This window comes from Meleagris gallopavo, chromosome Z, assembly GCF_000146605.3.
Source record: "Meleagris gallopavo isolate NT-WF06-2002-E0010 breed Aviagen turkey brand Nicholas breeding stock chromosome Z, Turkey_5.1, whole genome shotgun sequence".
NCBI classification, from domain to species: Eukaryota; Metazoa; Chordata; class Aves; order Galliformes; family Phasianidae; genus Meleagris; species Meleagris gallopavo.
Genome location: NC_015041.2, coordinates 42,625,694 through 42,647,450, shown reverse-complemented (window position 1 = coordinate 42,647,450; position 21,757 = coordinate 42,625,694). Strand labels below are relative to the sequence as shown.

Here is a 21,757-nt window from a genome sequence, read left to right as displayed (position 1 = left end):
ATTTGTTTGTAATATTATTAGGTATATTTTACTTTTGTGATTTTTGTCAAATCAGTTCTAATTTGTACAAAAATCTATTGTCCACAAAATTTCTGATCAAGGAACTCAGATGATTAACTTCAGTTTCACTTTTTGACAGTTAAGATCTTGTTTTTTGGGGGGAAAATACGAACAATCTACTCCTTTCCACTCATGATAATCTAAACTTGTCATAATCCTACTCTTATCTTTTTTTCTTTCAGAATAGTGTTTACCTGTAGTTACCCCTTTCACAAAACTTACTTGTACCTTTTATCAAGTTTTTCATTTGTCATTAAGCATTTTCCAGTTTACTGTCTGGTTTTTTGAGATTTTTGGATTTCCATGTTCTTGTTCTACTTTATTTTTAACAAATCCAGGATTGTTATTCCATCTGATTTCCTGATTGAAGCAGAGAATCAAGTCACTGTCTTCAAAGTCTCTACTATAATTCTGAGGTGTTGTTTCTGAGTGGTACTGGTCAGCTTAGAGCTATTCATTGCATAAGTAAAATTATGGGTTTTTTTTTCCCTCTGTGTATTTGCTTATTTCAGTATGTACTGAAATTAACCTAGATGATAATCCAGTAGTAAAATAATTCAGAGTATTAGGATTTTTCTGGATCTTACGTTCTTCACATTCAGATACTATTGTATCAGTATTCTCTGTCACTTTTTTTAATTTGGATTGTTATGAACATGCTAAGCAGTGCGTATTTTTGTGGAGACTGACTACATATCTCCTAGTCCAGTGAAAGCTGATAATCGAGTTTGTTTTTATTTTTAAAATTTGCTTTTTATTGCAAGTGAGAACTTGCAACTGCTCAGTTCTCTTCAGACTGCCTTTGCTGATGTGCGTTGTTAACTGCTTTTTAGAATTTTTTACTGTAGTCATGCTTTAGAGCCACTAGAAGAAAACAAAAGAAAGCAAGTATTTTTACCAGTGACATGCATATTATTAGAAATCTGCAAATAAGTTCAGTATATTTATCAACAGATGATGACTTCTTAAATATCCATTCTGTATGTGCTAAAAGAGTAAGAATTTGGCAGTTGAAGTCAGCTTTAGCATTGAGATTGGTGCCTTGCATCTTGTAAGTACATTGGAATGTTTCTGTGTGGAACTAGTTTTATTATTGACAAAATGGAGCTAGATCCAGTACACAGACTGTATTTATTTTCAGCACTTTGAGGAGATTCAAATATGTGTATTGATCCAAATTCAATAACTCTGCTTAAATCAGTTGATTTGTTGAGTGTATCACGGAAGAATGACAATTCTTTGTACATTACTTACTGGAGAATTGAATAAAGTATGTGAGTTTAAAATATAATTAAGAATAAGTAATGATTAAACGGGTTCAGTTTTATATTTTTAGGTAAGTTTAACTAAAAATTTGGCAGGGAAGTAGATCCTATGGAATCTAAGGCACATGGATCCACATGCCATGTAAGGCACATGGAGGACAGGGAGGTGATATGGAAAAGCCAGCATGGCTTCACTAGTGGCGTTTTATGATGGTGTCACTGCATCAATGGACAAGAGGAGAGCCACTGATATCATCTATCTTGACTTCAGTAAGGCCTTTGACATGGTACCCCACAACATCCTTCTCTCCAAGTTGGAAAGCTATGGATTTGATGGGTGAACTATTCAGTGGATGTTAGAACTGCCTGCAAAATCGGGTCCAGAGAGTGATGGTCAGTGACACAGTGTCTGGATGGAAATCGATGAGTGGTGTCTCCCAGGGGTCAGTGCTGTGACCAATACTCTTTGATATCTTCATCAGTGACACTGACAGTGGGGTTGAGTGCACTCTCACCAAGTTTGCTGATTAAACCAAGCTGTGGGGTACGGTCAACACAGTCAAGGGACAGGATGCCATTCAGAGGGACCTGGACAGGGTTGAGCATGGGCCTAGGAGAATGTCATGAGGTTCAAAACCAAATGCAAGGTCTTGAACCTGGGTTGAGGCATCATCCACTACTAATACAAGTTGGGAATGAAAAGATAAGAGCACAGGCCAGCCAAAAAGGGCTTGGGGGTACTGATAGATAGAAAGCTGGACATGAGACAGCAGTGCGTCCTTGCAGCTCAGACAGCCAACCATAACCTGGGTTGCATCAAAAGAAGCATGGTTATCAGGTCAGAGGAGGTGATCCTGCACCTCTACTCAGTGGTGAGGCCTCACATGGAGTACTGCATCCAGGTGTGCAGTCTTCAGTACAGGAGAAACACAGATCTGTCCAGAGGAGAGCCACAAATAAGGAAGAAACTTTTACAGCGAGGGTGGTAAGGCACTGGAACAGGTCACCAGAGATTTAGTGGAAGGCCTGTCCCTGGAGCATTCAGGGTGAGGGTGGATCAGTCTCTGTGCAAACTGATCTAGCTGTGGATGTTCCTGTTCATTGCAGCTAAGTTGGACTAGATGACCTTTAAAGGTTCCTTCCAACTCTTAAGGATTCTATCATTCTAGATGGAATGTTGACTAGTTCATCTTTCTAAGTAGTGTGGGAGATGTGGTGTCTCCTGATACACATTGATGATTTTCTCGGAATGGTACAGGGAAATTCCAAAAAGCATTACAATGAAAGTTTATGCTTGTCAGCTATTAAAGTGTCTCAGAAATTTTCAAAAGAACTACACCGATACTCCGCTTCAATCTCGTGCTGTCATATAAAGTTAGATATTTTTGAAATTTTAAAGCATTTCAATGTGTTGATTCTGCATATGTGCAATCATATATTACAGTGATGAACAATGTCATTAGTTTGGTTTTAACTTATTGAATACTTGTGCTTTACTGTATCCATATTTGGTACATACTGAAGCTTGTTCTCCTCTGCAGAAACTTTCTGGTGTGGAATTTAGGCAATCAAAGCCAGTGCTTTTAGAACTCAAGATCATCGGTCAGTTTCATATTGTTTCAGCACATGTAGAATGTGTATTTAAGAAGTCATTCTCTATTCATAAAGAATGTAATATATTGATCTTACATGCAAATTTATAGATGTAACATCTGTTTCCTTTATTTTAATTATTAAGCCAAATACAGTGTTGATTAAAATCAACGGTGTTGATTAAAATACTGATTAGAAAGCTGACCAAAAAAACAAACAGTATTTTCAGTTGGTAGCTACAGGCCTATCAGTCTCACCTCAGTGCCCAGGAAGATTATGAAACGAATAATCTCGGGAACTATCATGGACCAATTAAAGGTCAACCAGGGGATCAGACCCGGTCAGCATGGGTTTACGAATGGTAGATCCTGTCTGACAAACCTGATTTCATTCTATGACAAGGTGACCCACTTAGTGGATGAGGATCAAGCTGTCGATGTGGTCTACCTGGACTTCAGTAAGGCCTTTGATACTGTCCCCCATAACATTCTCGTGGAGAAGCTGGCTGCCCATGGTCTGAATGGGTGTACGCTCCACTGGGTGAAGCACTGGCTGGATGGCCGGGCCCAAAGAGTCGTGGTCAATGGAGTTGGATCTAGTTGGTGGCTGGTCACGAGCGGTGTCCTCCAGGGCTCAGTACTGGGGCCGCTTCTGTTGAACATCTTCACTGATGATCTTGATGAGGGGATTGAGTGCACCCTCTGTAAGTTTGTAGATGACACCAAGCTGGGAGAGAGTGCTGATCTGCCAGAGGGGAGAAGGGCACTACAGAGGGACCTGGACAGACTGGATCGATGGGCCAAGGTTAACGGCATGAGTTTCAATAGGGCCGTGTGTCGGGTCCTGCAATTTGGTCACAACAATCCCAGGCTTGGGGAGGAGTGGCTGGAAAGCTGCCTGATGGAAAGGGACCTTGGTGTTCTGATGGACAATCGGCTGAACATGAGCCAGCAGTGTGCCCAGGTGGCCAAGAAGGCCAATGGCATCCTGGCTTGTATCAGGAGTGGTGTGGTGAGCAGGACTAGGGAAGTCATCCTGCCCCTGTACTCGGCACTGGTGAGGCCTCACCTCGAGTACTGTGTTCAATTTTGGGCATCTCAATACAGAAAGGACATTGAGGTGCTGTAGCAGGTCCAGAGAAGGGCAACGAGGCTAGTGAAGGGCTTAGAAAATCAGCCCTGTAAGGAGAGGCTGAGGGAGCTGGGGCTGTTTAGTCTGAGGAAGAGGCGGCTGAGGGGAGACCTTGTTGCTCTCTTCCGGTACCTGAAAGATGCTTACAGTGAGAGCGGGGTAGGTCTCTTCTCACTGGTGACAGGTGACAAGACGAGGGGAAATGGCCTCAAGTTGTGCCAGGGTAAGTTTAGGTTGGACGTTAGGAAACACTTCTTTACAGAAAGGGTGGTTAAACATTGGAATAGGCTCCCGAGGGAGGTGGTTGAGTCACCGTCCCTGGATGTGTTTAAGAGCCGTTTGGATGTGGTGCTCAGAGATATGATTTAGCAGAGGGTTGTTGGAGTTAGGGTACTGTGGTTAGGCTGCGGTTGGACTTGATGATCCTTGAGGTCCCTTCCAACCTGAGTAATTCTATGATTCTGATTCTGTGATTCAGTTAAAGAATTGGTAATTAATTTTTAAGCAAGGTATTAACATTTGATAATTGATATTAAATCAGAGAGTGTAAGAATTCTTATTTCTGAGAAGTTCAGTGTACAGACTTTAATAATTTAATAACAGTAAAATTGTTTATTAGAAAAAGAGATATTAATATGTTATGTTGCTTTTTTCTAAAAATAAACATGTAGATGCTTGTTCATTTGGGAAGCAATTTATTATCATTCACTGTATGGCTTTTTTGTAGTCATTTGTCTTGCATTTTCTAGGACTGTCTGAAGAAAGAATATGTTTAAACGTATTTGTTTGTGTATATTGTGTATATTCTTTTGTATATTGTGTAAAATACAGCAGGAAAACTAGTTCACTATTAAGATCAAACTATTTTGGTATAAATGATACATTGGACACAACTCCTAGAGTCTCTGTAAATTGCTCTGTTGTCCTTTGCCACTCACCATTTTGGGATGGTTTAGGGCAACATATTTGTGTAGCAGTACGTATTGTATGTGTTTTGATCATTCCACTCTTGACACATGTGTATGCACATGCATGCTCCTCCGAAAGTAATGCCTTCTATTTTATTATACTGGCCCATGACATCAGAAGTGAATGTTGGTAGTATGACAGTAGGATTTGAACATTCCCCCCAGTATTCCATTATGTTTTTTGCTGTGCAACAGCTGGCAGCAGAGAGGTGGTGTGACAAAATGGCATCTGGCATCAATGGAAATGTGAATGAAACAAAGATTTGTCATGGAATTTCTCCATATGGAAAAAATGCCACCCACTGACATTCCTCAGTGCTTGCTCAGCATATTTACGGAGACCAAACAGTGGATATTAGCACATTGAGGTGGTGGTGTTTTAGCAGTGATGGCAGAGACGTGAAAGATAAGCCACATACCAGGTGGCCATACACAGATTTCACACCATGAAATGCGTGTTGATGGGTTCATCTATACAAACTGGTGGATCATGACCAGGAAACTCTGTACGGAGCTGATATATTGGCTGCAGCATTTTGGGAACAATGATGATAGTATTGGAATATCACAAAGTTTATGCAGGTGGATCCCATGAATTCTTACATAGGAACAGAAAGAACACTGTGTGCCAGTTTGTCAGGATGTACTGAGCTGTTCACGGAATCACAGAATTGTAGGGGATGGAAGGGACCTCTAGAGATCACCAACTCCAAGCCCCTGCCAAAGCAGGCTCTCTACAGCAGGTTGCGCAGGTAGACATCCAGGTGGGTCTTGAATATGTCCAGAGAAGGAGATTCCACAACCTCCATGGGCAGCCTGTTCCAGTGCTCTGTCACCCTTACCGTGAAGAAGTTCTTGTGCACATTTGTGTGGAACTTCTTATGCTTCAGTTTGTGGCCCCATCCCCTTGTCCTATCACTATACGTCACAGAAAAGAGTCTGGCCTTGCCCTTTTACCTCCTGCACCTTAAATATTTATTGTCACTGATTAGTTTCCCTATCAGTCTAATTTTCTCAAGGCTGAACAGACTCAGATCTCTGAGCCCAGTACTGGATACAGTACTCTAGGTGAGGCCTGACCAGGGAAGAGTTGAGAAGGAGGATCATCTCCCTTGACCTGCTGGCCACAGTCTTTTTAATGCACCCCAGGATGCTGTTGGCCTTCTTGGCCACCACACTGCTGGCTTACAGTCAGCCTGTTGTCCACGATTGACGTTGGCTGTCCTCCAGTCTTCAGGCATCTCTCCCATTCTCCAAGATCTCTCAAAGATAATAGCATGTGGTTCAGCAGTCACCTTTGTCAGCTCCCTCCGCACATGTGGATACATCCCATTGGGGCCCATGGATCTACACTGATGTTGCCAGGACGCTTTCAGACCATCTCCTTCCTCACCAAAGAGGAGCCTTTCATCCCCCAGACTCTCTCACTTATCTCCAGGGTCTGGGATTCCCGAGAGGACTCTTTGATTGAAGACAGAAGCAAAGGCAGCATTCATTATCTCCATCTTCTCAGCATCCTCCATTACCACAATACCCCCCCTCATTTAGTAGGGGACCCACATTTTCCCTAGCCTTCCTTTTACTGTTGACATACTTAAAACAGCCTTTTCTTACTAACCTTTATCTTCTTTGCCAGTAGTGTGTCCTTGTAGTGAGAAAGGTCAATGATACACTGGGATGCATTAATAAGAACATGACCAGCAGGTTGAGGGAGGTGATCTTCTCCCCCTACTCTGTCTTTCTAAGGCCACATCTGAAATACTGTGTCCAGTATTGAACTCCCTTGTTCAAAAAAGGCTGGACTCTTCTGGAAGGACTCCAGCAGGGAGGTGACAAAGATGATGAAGGGCCTGGAGCATCTCTCATACTAGGAAAGGCTGAGACCTGGGTTTATTCAGCCTGGAGAAGACAGAAAGGGGATCTGATCAATGTTTGTAGATATCTAAAGTGCAGGAGGTGGGTAGATGAGGCCAGAGTTTTTTGAGTGGTGTGTTGTGATAGGATAAGGAGCAGTGTCAAAAAACTTGAGCATAAGAAGTTCATACAGATAAGCGGAAGAACTTCATTACAGTGAGAGTGACAAAGCACTCAAACAAGTTGCCCAGAGAGGTTGTGGAATCTCCTTTTTTGGAAATATTCAAGACCGGTCTGGATGCCTGTTGGTGTGGCCTACTTTTGGGAACCTGCTTTAACTGGGGGGTTGGACTCAATGATCTCCGTTCCAACCCCTGCAGTTCTATGATTTTGTGATTACTAGTGATGAGACATGATGTCATCACTACAAGCCAGAATCAAAGTGGCAATCCATGAAGAGGTGGCTTGAATTCAAAGAAAAGGCTCAAGATGCAGTCCTGAATGAGTAAAGTGATGTGTGCTGTTTTTTGGGTAAAGAAGGGGTGGTCTTTCTGGATTTTCTGGAACCCAGACAAGCCATTAACTTTGGACTGCTGTATCATGGCTCTGACTAAGCTGAAGGCTTGAACTTCCAGAGTCAGGCCAGAGAAGAAGACGACCTTTCTCTTGCAAACTGGTAACAGTAGACCCCATACTAGTTTAAAGAGAAAGAACGGAGCACATTGTCAGTCTTGGATGAGCTGTCCTACTATACCCATCTTACAGTCCGGTTTTAGCACCGTCTGGCTGTCATCGTTTGGGCTAGCAAAAGATTGTGTGGCTGACATTTTCCCAGCAGTGATGCTGTCATAGCAGCTGTGAAACCACGGGTTGCTTCTGCTGTTGCAGGTTTTGATGAATGTGGCATGTAGGCACTTGTTCATCTCTGGTGAAAATATGTAGCTGATGGTGATGACTACATTGCACGTATTTTGTAGCAGAGAATGTGCTCTATCAAATAGTTTTATTGTGCTCATTGTATCTGTTGTACTTTCCATGGAATTAAATAGAAGGCATTACTTTCGGAGCAACCTACTTATGTAGTGATGTATATGCCACTTTTTGGCACTCATCAACACGTATATGTTCTATATGAATGCACAAGGCACTCTTTAGAAATTTTTCTCCTGGCTTAACAGTAGTTTGATTTTAACATATTTTATTATCAAAGATTGTGTAGTTTTAAAAAAATAGTTAAGAGAAGTATGCAGCTTGCTCTTAAAACAAGTGTAGCATTAATTAATAATGTAGGACTTGTTTCTTCTTTCATTATCTCTAGAGGTTTTTCATTATTTTCTTATTTTATCCCAGCTATCAATTCTGTGTATTTACTTAAAAAGTACTTACGCAATCAGAAAGTTATTAATTTCATGAAGCATCTCAGATATCAGCAGTATGTTAGTAAGGCTTTAATCCGCAGAACTCATCATGATTTATTGTTGAAGTTTTCTTGGTAGAAGAGCCTGTGGGCATAGATCATTTTGCAACCTTGTAGATATGCATAGCTTAGTATAGAACTGTTTAAAAATTAGAAATGAATGCTTCTTAGGGAAATAAAAGATCCCAAATATGTACAGTTCCTATATATTTACACCATGGATTTTGGTATTGTATGTCTTACAGGTTAAAAACAGTAATAGAAGAACTCATTCAAACACAGCAAACACTTTTGAGCAAAGAGGAACTTGTGTTGGAACTAGAGAAAAAAATAGAAGACTCTTCTAAGACTTGTGAAAAGAAGTCAGAGTAAGTGGAATTAAAAATTCCGGTTGTAATAATGTGAACGAAAATGTCTGTAATGCCATTCTCTTAAATAAGAAATAATCTCCAGTCTTGTTCTGCTTGAGAAAGTATTCTTACTTATGAATAACAATACATTTTCAACTTCTAAAATAAGCCTTCTTGACACCAGATCCTAATTAATTAGAGAACTGAGCAGTTCTATTAATTTAATTTTGTTGTCATATTGATGGTAGCTCAGTAACTGAACTTTTCTTAGCATTGTAACTTCAACCTGTATGAAGAAAAAAAATCAATTCAGATTGTCTCCTTGTTTGACATAGTTTGTTGTATACGTGTGATTTTGTGGAAGACTTTTTCAGTTATGTGGAAGCTGTATAATCTTTCTTATGCAGTAATGTTTAGAAGTTGTTGAGTTCATTCTTCATGGCATTTGCTTCAGAATAGTGAATGTAGAACCAATGCCTTGTGGTAATGCTCAATAAATAATGAAGGTGAGATTTTAATGGTTGTTTTATGTGTCATAAATAAAACATTTATTATAATTGATACTTCTAGGGTAGGATCTTTCACCTCTATTTCATACTCACATCCCAATCTTAAGTGAAGTTACTGTAACAGATAAAACCTTTATTTTTGTAGTGATGTCTCCCTAGCTCTTTTTGTGATCAGTCGTAGTCTTACTAAACGCTTGGTCTGATTTACAGTAACAGGAAATTGGAATGCAATACCTCAGGTGATCTTCATCTGCTGTAGACACATTCTTAGCTCTTAGAAGGCATCTTATCAGTTGGTACTGCCAAATGCATTTCATTCACATTCAGAACTTTATGTAAGTGTACAGTACTGACTAGACAAATTTTCTTTCATTGACGAAGGACACTTACAGTACGTTTTTCATTTATTCAGTTCTTGACCTGCCTTACTTTCTTACAGGATAAACGGTTTGGACTGGATGGATTTTGTTCTGCTTTACCATAGGAATGCTTCTTCATTGTCTTTCTGTCTATTTCATCTCTCTGAAAGTAGTTTGTACTCTCCCTCTGTTTCTTGCTATGTGCAGGCTCCTTTGAGTAATCTGTAGCAGTCTGCACTGGGTATTGTTTCTCAGTGTCTAATTATGGCGGCACAATGAATTGAGTTTTACACCTATTGCGCTTTTCATTAAAGCACATGTTGAAGTGCATCTTGGAGTGAATCACTTTCCCATTTGCTGCCCTCTTTCGATCTCGCAAGGATTCACTCTTAAAAGACACAGGCAGAGAGTTTTGTAGATAGTAATTCCTCACATGTAAAAGGAATGATCAGTATTCTGTGATGGATTTGGGCAAACTGTCATGTAGCTATTCTTGGTGTACATCATGTCACAGTTGAGAAGGGAATAACTCCTGAGTTTCAACAGTCTTGTCTATGGTTCATAATGAGTTGCAACCATTCAGCATTTGGAATACTGTCGTTTTAGACGATAACATGTTTTCACCAAGGTCCTACTGATGGTGGAAAGCCATCATTTTTGTGGAGAGATGCTTGGTCTTTATTTTCCCTCATTGATGAGGATGAGATGAAGAAAACTGTCTCGAGGAGTTCATATCTTCATGTAATGTTTTTAAATATCTGCTTTCTCATGCTGAACTTTATTTTTCAAGTCTTCCACTTACGTCTTCATACACTGCACTCATTCTTTTCACACAAAAGATCATTTGGCTGCTGCAAGGAGTTTTGTTCTTTGCTAACTTGAAACAATGCACACATCCTGGGATATGGCTTTCTATCTTTTGCCACCAGTGATGTCTCTCTTATTACTTTGGAACTTGTTCAAGTAACTACCTATCTCAGGATCAGTTTCTGAAGGAGTAATCTTGCCATCCATGACTTTTGGCTTGTAGTGCAATCACTATATGCCTGCCTACACAATGTTTTGTGTCTGTATGTGAGTTATGACAGAGCAACTTCTTCAGCAGACAAGATTGTGTCCCTTTCTTTGTCAGACAGAGCTAAAACTGTGGATATACAGAATTATGAGGCTTGCTTTTGATTTTTTCAGGATTTTCCAGTGGTCTTTTGGGTGGTGTCAACAGAACTGCTTGAGCCTTGTTCATGAGTACAACAAACAACTTCATTTCTGAAGTAGGAAAAATGGATTTGGTAGTCAGGAATAATTTATAAACTTCTTTTTTTTCTCCAAATTAAGAGCGTACAGAATGACAGAATACTATAATTTTTCTTTAGTGTCCTTGTTCTTGGTAGGCCTGGTGTCTCAACTTTCTTTATCTGCTCTTTCAGACTATGAGAATTCTGTGTTTCTTTCTAGACCAAGCTTCTGGGCTCAAGTGGAATGTTCTGAGTGTGTTAGTGTTGTACCATAGATGATTCACGCTGTTGGACAGATTCTGTTCAATGTTTGGTTTTGGCAATTATTGAGGGTAATAGCCATCTAGCTTCCAGGTGGATATCCTAAACAGTTTGCTTGTCCTTTGCTAATGTTTAATTGTCTGTTGTAGAATACTTAGGGAAGTTGAGCATGTGTGTTCTCTCATACCTTTATGTGAAGATCTGTTTTATGGCACCTTCATTTAATTGGTCTTCTGCATATTCATTATTAGGAAATCAGCTTTCTGTTATTTCATTGGTGTTGTCTCATGCTTTTAAGGCTGAATTTGTACCTGATAGTCTCAGTGCTAGGTGTGCATTTCTCTTATTCACATGGGTCACTTCTGGGAGAACTGAAGGGTCTGGGGCTATTTTTATTTTTATTTTTTTTAATCTATGCAGAATGGATCTTTAGTGGCCTCCAAGAAAGGTGAAAACCTTGTTGACTGTGGCACAGGAGACAATTAAGAGCCAAGTACAGTTCTTTTTACGAGCAGCTGCAAGGCCACTTACAGGTTTTTTTTCCAAATCTGTTTCATGTACTGTTTTTCCCAGGAAGCTTCTAGAGCTGATACAGCCATTTGTGATGCAACTGTTGTTTGAGAAGTGAGAATCTTTGGTCTTCTACGAGGCTTTTTTTAATAAGGCAACAGTTTGAAGTCTATCAGTGTAAGAAAGGAAGGAGGTATAAGATATCTTTAAGAAGAAGTATCAGTAAATAGACTGAAAACAAGAAAGTAAACAGAAAGCATAACTGTAACTAAATAGTAATCTGAAATTCAGACTTGGAAGAGAACTAACTGATAAGATGAGGTGACACAGTAGTAAATCCATGCAGCATTCTGCATTGCACTTCTGTAATGATGTTTTAATAAATCCAAATGAGTCACAGAATAGTTGAGGTTAGAAGATTGCTGTCCAGGTTTAAACTCCAGAGGTTAATCAGAATGTAAATTTATGCAAACAGTAATGAAAACGTATAGTGGTTGAGGGCAGCTGTTGCTCTGCATTTGGAATAAGGTCAAAGGTAACAAGTGGGAATGTGAAAATATTCCTGTGTTCTCTTGTATGTTAATGGTGAAATACTGTGTAATAATGGTGTAAGTGAGACCACAAGTAGATTATGGGATATGATTTCAATAGCTGTTGAAAAACAGAGAAGTATGCAGAGCAGACTGAAAATCACTTGTAGAAGACAAGAAAAAAAATGATTTGTAACAGATTTCCAGTATTGAAAATGCTTTTTTTAAAGTCTTTCATAAATTATGTGCATTTTAAAGTTTAAAAATTTTAAACTTTAAGTTTAAAATTAAGTTAAAAATTTTAAATTTTCTTTTCAGTATTGTTCTCTTGCTGAGCCAAAAGCAAGCACTGGAGGAACTTAAACAAACTGTTCAGCAATTAAGATGCTCTGAGGCTAAATTTGCAGCCCAGAAAGAGCTACTGGAACAAAAAGTGCAAGAGAATGATGGGAAAGAACCACCACCTGTAGTGAACTATGAAGAAGATGCCAGATCAGTCACTTCTATGGTAAGCTTTACTGAATTATACAGTCTTACTATCATATATTGTTCCTTAGATCAGCATTTCATGACACATGAATAGATGACTGGAGTGAATAAACTCCTCTTTACATTTTCAGAAACTGACTCATTGGAAAAACAATTCAATTGTGTGGTTTTATTTATTACTTATCTATTTATTTTTAAGTTGCAATAATTTACATTACTCTTTGTATATCTGCAGACTTAATTTGGCTTCATGCACCCTAGAGATTTAACTTCTCATTAGATTGGTTTATAATTAAAAGTGTAAATTTTTAAATAGATTTAATAAACATGAGTATGAGTTATGGATAATTTTGTTGGCTTTGTTGAAGCAATATATTCACAGTTGTAGACAGAAAACTAACAGATAAAAGCTTTTGGAATACTGCATATAATATGTATGAGAAATTAACTTCACATACTGTAATCGTTCCTTTTAACTCTTACTTGCTAATACCCAATTCCTTGCAGCTTATTTTTAGATGGCCTCTTAATTTTAGATGGCTCTTTCCAATAAAAATAAACTTGTGTTAATTTTTAAGATTCTAGTAATCTTAAAACATACTTGTCTACTATTTTGGGACTTTCCTTTCTTAATTATATGCAGTTGTGTTGAGATAGTAATCATGGAATCATAGAATGGCTTGAGTTGGAAGGGACTCCAAGGATTATCAATTTCCAACTCCCCTGCCAGAGGCAGGGCCACCAAACTCCAGATTTGGTAACTGGACCAGGACTCCATCCAGCCTGGTCTTGCACACCTCCAGGGATGGGATATCCACAGCCTCTCTGGGCAGCCTGTTCCAGAACCTTCATCTCTGTGAAGAACTTCCCCCTGACATCTAGTCTAAGCTTTCCCTCCTTGACCTTAAAATCATTCCCCTTGTCCTATCTCTGTCTAGCCTTGTAAAAAGTTTATTCTCTCCCCTGGATTATAAACTGCAGGTGAGGCCTCACCAGCATTGATGGCAGGATCACATCCCTCAGCCTGCTGGGGCTGGCTCTTCTTTTGATGCAGCTCAGGATAGAATTGGACTGGGCTGCAAGCACTCATTGTCAGCTCATGTTGACTCTTTCATCAGTTGACACTCTCAAATCCTTCCCTAGGGCTTCTCTCAAGTTGTTCTTTTCCCAACTTGCATGTGCTTGGGATTGCCTCAACCCAAATGCAGGACCTTTCACGTGGCCTTGTTGTACTTCATGAGGTTGACATGCACCCACATCTCAAGCCTGTCTAGGTCCCTCCGGATAGCGTCTCTTCCCTCCAGTATGTCAGTTGTACTTCTCAGCTTGCTGTCATCTGCAAACTTGCTGAAGGTATGTTTGATCCCACTGTCCACGTCACTTACAAAGATGTTAAATAACACTGGTCCTTGCACCAGTCCATGAGGAACGCCACTCATCACTGCTGTTGACCACTAACACTCTGAGTGCAGCCATCCAGCCAGTTCCTTACGGAGTGGCCCGTCCATCAAATCAATTTTTCTCCAATTTGGTGACCAGGATGAACAGTGTCACACACTTTGCGCATGTCTGGGTAAATGGCGCCAATTATTTATCCACTGATGCTGTAACTCCATCATAGAATGCCACCAGGATGTCAGGCTTGACTTGCCCCTGTTGAAGCCATATCGGTTACCACCAGTCACCTCGTCTTTATTTTCCGTGTGCCTTGGTAGGGCTTTCAGGAGGATCCACTCTATGATCTTGCCAGGCACAGAGGTTAGACTGACTGGCCTGTAGTTCCCTGGATCTTTTTTTCCTCTTCTTGAAAACAGGGGTTATGTTTCCTCTTTTCCAATCAGTGGGAACTTCATCAGGCTGCCATGACCTTTCAAATCTGATGGATAGTGGCTTGGCAACTTCATCTGCCAGTTCCCACAGAACCCATGGATGAATCTTACCAGGTCCCATGGTCTTGTACACCTTCAGGTTCTTTAGATGGCCTCGAACCGGATCTTTATTTATAGTAGGCAGATTCTCCTTCTCCAGGTTCATACCTTTGCTTTCTGTAACTTGAGTTGTGCTGCTAGGACACTTGTTAGTGAAGTCTGAGGCGAAGAAGTCATTGGGCACCTCAGCTTTCTCTGTATCCCTTGTGTCCAGTTCTCCAGTTTCCTTCTGAGGAGGGCCCATGTCTTCTGTGGCCTTCCTGCTTCCACTCCCTAAGGCTTTCTTTTTGTGCTTAATTAAGTCCACGATCTCTTCTCTGATCCATGGAGGCCTCCTGGCATTCTTGCCTGCTTTCTTTTTTTTTCTTGGGATACACTGCTTCTGGGCTTGGAGGAGAAGGTCCTTGATTACTGACTAGTTTTGGGCTCCTCTTCCCTCCAGGGCTTTAGCCCACGTCACCCTGCCAAGCAGTTCCCCGAGGAGTTTGAAGTCTGCTGTCTATGTAATCTAAATGTAGTGTGATACTACATTTAATTGTTCTTATTTGCTCTTCTTGAAAAATTTGTTGTAAATGTGTGATTTGAAAATTGTTTTCCTAGTAATGACTAATTTTTTGTTTGGCTTATGTTGTGAGTACATTTTGAGGTTTGTGAATTTCTTGGGTTATTTTAAGTTTAAAATTGCAGACTTCTTTATATAAAGTATTTATTTGGTGCCACACAAATGGAGCCAGTATCAAATGGGAGTAGTTTTCAAATTGTTTTGTTTTTCATCTCTTAGAATATGTAACAGTATTGTATAACTCACAATTAGCCTGGCTTTGAAACACTGTTTTATTTGATTTTGTAGATAGAGTTAGGTAACTTGTATTTTGTTTTGAAACTTCCTATGTTTCTGATTCATTTCTAATGTCTGTAGGAAGGAGATAAATACTATGAAATAGATTGTTATTTCTAGTAAAACAGCTGTCTTTATGCCAAAATGATGTAGTATCAAAATTTTTAAAGATCATGTCACTGTCACAAAAGTTAACTGGAAGCTTGTGGTAGATTATCAGTGTTTAGACAATGAATGGATTGTCTGTCACTCATCTTAGTATATTTCACTTGCCATTTTAAGTGTGTGACAATAGTCTGCCACAACTAAAACAGAGAAATAACAAGAAAACTCCAGTATTATCTGATCTTCTAATTAGAAAAAAAGTATTGACAGTATTTGGAACTTTGCAGTGCAAATGTAACTTACTGAAATATGCAGCAGTGGTTTGCATTTCATGTTAGGAGGTTACACTTAGAAAATCAGTATTGACTAGGAAATTGGTACAGAACAGGAAATCTTCAGGGACCACAAAAGCCTGGCAGTAGGTTTAACTGATATAAAGTCATAACATGAAATAGTAAATAATTTTGTTTAGCAATAATATAGTGGAATCTGTATGCCACTTTAATGTATGTCTTCCTGTATTTTTATACGGTAGAAAGAATTACTGTAACAGTACAGAACAGTATTTTAGAGTATTTGTCTGTTTTTTTTCCTGAGAACTACTTGTCTTTTAAGTAGAATACAACAATTATACTATTTCAGTGTAATTGTGGTTCATGTAGTTACCGTCCCTGGAGATGTTCAAGAAACGTTCAGATGTTGTAAGGTACATGGTTTAATGGGGACATATTGCTGGCAGGTGCATGGTTGGACAAGATGGTCTTGGAGGTCTTTTCCAAGTTGTTGATTCTATGATTCTGTGATTCTATGATTTTGCATTATGCTGTAACCATTGGTAAAACTAAGACTTGGTGTTCTGGCTCTGTAATCTGTAAAAACTTGTCAGCAGGTGGAGCTCAAGCTTTTAAGCCAAAAGGCTGGTTATGACTGAACAGTCATCATTTTTCATCATTGTTTAAAAAAGTTTCATCGTCTATGTCTAAAAAAGTTAGATGACACATAGAAGTATACGTTCTCATTTTTTCTAACATTAAATAATCTGAAGTGGTGCTTAGTTTTTTTGTTTTGTTTTTGTTGTCTGTTATTTTTCCTGTTGTTTTTTAAAGATGGTAAAATATAACAGTGATGTAGGAAAACCCAACATGTGTTCTTCGTAGCATGTAAGCTAATAAAAAAACCTGCACAGCTTTGCTGTTTAAGGAGCGGCTGTGCAAAGTTGATACACATTTTGCATGTGCTCATTAAAGGATTTCAAATTGAATTCAGTTGTCAGTGTGGGAGGCACCTGCACTATCAATGAATTATCAGTGCATCATTGTAGGAGAGTGTTGTCCTTTACACTGTGTGTAGTAGAGTAAGTAAGAGTAGACATGTATTAGCACAAGATTTAACATTTCTGAATTCCTAGCTGAGGTATGTATCCAAAAGGAAAAAAAATAAAAAAATTCACAGCATTTATGATTAGTTTTACTATTTAAAAGGCTTCAGAGATTCTGGTCTTAGCGATCGCTTTAAAAGTAAGATATGTTAGCTTTTGGTGGAAATTATTTGTGGCACATATTAAAACAAACAAAGACAAAAAAGAAAGAGCACTGTATTCCCATCTCTGTTTTCCAGATTTTGTGAGTGCATGCTCCTTCTATAGTGTGATCAACATTGTCTGAGGATTTGAGACAAATATTTTTAGGATTCTCACTTGTACAATCAATAGGTGTACAGAGGTTAGGCCAAGTAGGCTTATCATGGAGGAAAGATAATAAATGAAAAATGCTCACTAGTGTTGTAGGTTTGTAATAAACTTCACGAAAAGCAACCTGCAGAAAGAGATCCTTCCTCAGTGGCAGTCAGCCCTTAAATGGGATGTAGGAGAAGTGGAACCAGGCTCGACCCCTTCCAGTAGCACAGGTGAATTGCCTTCACCTGTGCTTCTGTGGCTGACTCAGTGCTTGCCTCAGGTGGTCAGTCAGAGGTTCGGGCCATGATCAACACTTCCCATACATCACTAAAATTGAAATCCACAAGCTTTAATCAGTTTATGAGTTCTGAATTTTTCTAAGTCAACTATGTAGATATGTGTAGGAACTGTTGAGTTCATGATCTGAACCACAGATTGAGCACTTGGGGAAAGGACCCAGTCAGCCCTGGGTGCACAGGTGAAGGCAGTTCAGCTGTGTGACTCGAAGGGGTGGAGTTTGATTCCATCTCTCTTAGACTTCATTTAAGGGCTGACTGCTACAAAAGGTCTCTGGTTGGAGAGTCCTCCCTTGTGGACTTTCTTTGTGAGCCTAGATCTTGGAGAGATGGGTGAGCACTTCTTTTTGTAACATCTTTCTGTTACGCTAGTTCCTCTGTCATTACATCTCCTGTAATGCCATTCCATTGTACTGATCTTTCTGATTGTATAGATTTTAAAAAACGTTTACAGGAATTGAGTATATGATTAAAGATGCATCATGAAATGAGTTTTAGGTATTGTATAGTAAGGCTGTAGAAATGTAACACGCATTATCTATGCTCCATTAGTGCCTGGCTTGATGGTTGCTGAGGGGGTCCACCTAGGTCATAGGTGGAGAAAAAAAAGTTGCCCTAGGAGCTATCTGGGTTTATTGACAGGGCTTTAAAGCACTTCTGAAGTGGGAAGAGAGTGACAGTGGTTCTGCATGTGATCAGATAGCCAAGTTAAAGGGACAGGGTGCTATTGGGGTCTTCAACCTAGTATTTCTTAAGAAGATGAAAGTGACAGGCAAGTCATTCAAAGGTATTAAGGAGTTATCCTGCATGAAGGTGACAAGAGCTGCTGCCTAGCTCAAGTGCTTCTACAGCAGTGCACACAGCTTTGGAAACAAACAGGAGGGGCTGGAAGACACCATGCTACTGGAAAACCGTGATGTAGTTGCTGTCACTGAAACCTGGTGTGATGATTCCCATGGCTAGAATGTGGCTATTGATGGCTACCAGCTGTTCAGAATGGATAGGCAAGAAAGGAAAGGAGGAGACATCTACGTCTCTATATCAAGGAAGGAATAAAGTGCGAAGAATAATTCCCAAAGAATGGTCATGAGCAAGTTGAAAGCCTGTGGGTGAGAGAGACAGAGACAAAAGAATCCTTGTGTCGAATATAGGCCACCTTATCAAGTGGAGCCTGCTGAAGAAGCCTTCCTTCTCCAGCTACTGGAGGCATTGCAATCACAAGCTCTTGTCCTGTTGGGGGCTTGAACCTTCATGGCATCTGCTGGAAAAAAAGAATAACAAGTTGTAGGCAATCCAGGAGGCTCCTGGAATGTATTGAGGGTAACTTCTTGAGCCAAGTAATAGGAGCCCCACAGGGGGTTGTAATGCTGGACCTGTTGCTCATCAATTTGAGTGAACTATTTAGTGACATCAGGCTGCCTGGTCTGTAGAGGATGTGCAGTCGTGGTGTTGAAACTCTTGAGGGTTATCAAGCAGGCAAAGAATAAAATCAGGATGCTTAATTTTAGGGAAGCCAAATTCCAACTCTTCAGGGAGTCAGTGAACAGAACCCCCTGGCAACTTTTCCTCAAGGACCAGGGAGTGGAGCAAAGCTGGCAGATCTTTAAGGAAGCTTTCCTCAGGGCACAAAAGCTCTCTGTTGTCAGATGTAGAAAGTCAGGAAAGTAAGGCAAGAAAGCAGCATGGCTGTACTGGGACCTGCTGGTCAAATGAGGAGAAAATGCTCAGGCAGTAGAAGCAGACAGGTAACCTGGGATAAGTATAGGGATCTAGCTAGACTGTGTAGCAGTAGGGTCAGAAAATCCAGGGTCCAACTGGAGCTGGACTTGGCAAAAGGCAAGAAGGATAAGAAAGGCTTCTTACACATGCATCAACTGGCACAGAAGAGCGTACTCTCCCTAGTGAGCAACACCTGCAAGCTGGTAACAACAGACAAGGAGAAGACTGAGATACTCAACAACTTTTTTGCCTCAGTCTTCTTTGGACGGTACTGAGATCAGCACTCATTTTAACATCTTCATAATAAGAATGACAGTGGGATTGAGTGCAATCTCAGCAAGTTTGCAGATTACACCATGCTGTGGTGTGTGGTTGATGTATCAAAGGGGTGGGATGCCATTCAGAGAGACCTAGACAGGCTTGAGCAGTAATCTCAGGAGAAGGTCATGAGGATCAACAAATCTAAGTGCATGGTGTCGCACATGGGTCATGGCAATTCTCACTGTCAGTACAAACTGGGGGATGTAAGGATTGAGTGAAAAGGACTTGGAGGTACTGGTGGATATTAAACTGGACATGAGTCAGCAGTGTGCCCTCACAGCTCAGAAAGCCAACCACATCCTAGGTGGATGCATGTCCAGCAGGTTGAGAAAGGTGATTCTGCCACTCTCCCAATGCTGGTGAGACTTGGAGTGCTGCATCCAGATGTGGAGTCCTTGGTACAGGAGAGATGTGGGCCTGTTGGAGTGCGACCAGAGGAAAACCACAAAAATGATCCAAGGGATGAAACACCTCTACGAGGAGGACAGGCAGAGAAAGCTGGGGATGTTCTTCTTGGAGGAGAGGAGTCAGGGAGACCTGATGACAGCCTTTCAGTATCTAAAGGGGGGCTATAAGAAGGAAGAAGACAGATTCTTTAGCAGGGTCTGTTGTGATGGAACAAGGAGAAGTGGTTTCAAACTTAGAGAGGGGGGATTAGTTTGGATATGAAGAAAAAGTATTTTATGGTGAGGGACTGGAACAGGTTGCACAGAAAGGTGGTGGAAGGCCAGTCCCTGAAGATATTCATAGTCAGGCCAGAGGCTCTGAACAACATGACGTAGCCATGGATGGCTCTTCATTGCAGAGTAGGTGGACTAGATGACTCTTTAGAGTCCTTTCCAACTACAGATGCCATGGAATCATAGGATTGTTCATTTTCTCATATTATCTAAGGCCACATATAATCTTTAAACAGATGTGGGGAAGCAGCTTCTGTGACAGCATTATCAGGAAGCTTGAGGTATAGATAGAAATTTTTTTTTTCCTCTTAGTGACTCAGAAGAATTGAGGTGTTTCTGTGCTTTGTAATGCAATACCAAGCAGATCCCCTGTTTATCTGTTCTTGTAAGTAATTTCCTGCTAATTTGTGGCTCATTATATTTATATAAAATTAAGATTATGTAAGAGTCCACTTATCAGGAAGGGGTAAGGGAGTTGTTCAAGGTTACTTGCAGACTTCTAGCACATTATTTTGAGATTGTAAATGGCAATAGGACCTGCGTAAGTCTATGCAACATTGATACCCTTAGCCTCTTCTTTATTTATCAGCAGAAGAAACATTGACAATGTAGTCATCTTTTAGAAATTGTGCCTATTAATTTATATAAGACTTGTACATAAGCAGCTGTTGGATTCCTGGGCAGGTGAAGTTCAACTTAATGACTTTTGCTTTGAGCTGCTTGCTAGCTGGAACATATGTTTTTGGCTCACAGACAGAAATTAAAATGAAGGAAAAATGCTCCAAATGTCAGATGGTCGTAGTGGGTGAGAGTGAACTATGTTCTTCTTGCTGTAAGGGTATGTTCTAGTTCCATTTTCTTCTTCTCATAAATCTTTTTCCTGATGGGCACCCATCAAAGAAAGGGCAATCCACAGAGATATACTACGGTAATAGACAGATAAATCCCATTGTGCTTTGTCCTGAGTGGTGGATGTTACTGACTGGCCCAGAATTTAAGAGATAAGAGATAATGAAACCTCTGAGCTTTTTTCTACTGAACATACCTGGAAATTTCTGAAGTAAAAGATTGATCTGGCAGTAATATTTTGGTAGACTAGGAATCAAATTATACATAGTTTGCTCTGGAAGTAGTGTCTCCTGTGTATTTCTATGGAAACTGCAATAGACATAAGGAGCACAGGAACATTATTTTTTTATTTAACTTATGAAAGACTATTTTGCAATGTAGTGACCACTATTAGTTATGCATTTTCATTGACAGTAAAGAGAAGCCTTCATGCCAAGCTCGTGGAGTTTGTACTAGTGAAGGTGATGTGCTGTTTCTCAACTGCTGAAACACCACCTGTCACCTCATGGTGTTCACATCCACTGTTTGGTCTCTGTAAACATTCAACAATTATCAATGAAAGGGTGCAGTTTTTTCTGCAAGGAGGAGGAGTTCAATGACACATCTTTGCTTCACACGTACTTCCATGTCAGATGCCCCTCTGTTGCCATCTGCCATGCAGTAACAAAATATAATGGAGTATTGGTGGGGAGGTTTCAATCTCTACTGCCATACTACCAACATCTGCCTCTGACATTATGGGCCAGCATAATAAAATAGGAGTCAGTACTTTCAGAGCAACTCTTGCATGTTTCTTAAGATCAGCATATTATCTG

At 40.1% G+C, this 21,757-nt stretch overlaps 1 protein-coding gene across 1 annotated transcript in view; it reads left to right on the top strand.

Moving 5' to 3' along the window:
* The window catches only part of FER (FER tyrosine kinase), a 162,025-nt gene that overhangs the window by 41,696 nt on the left and 98,572 nt on the right, over positions 1–21,757 (top strand). Inside the window, 2 exon segments of the mRNA XM_010725904.3 lie at positions 8,534–8,656; positions 12,361–12,550. Coding sequence (XP_010724206.1) covers positions 8,534–8,656; positions 12,361–12,550 — 313 coding nt within the window.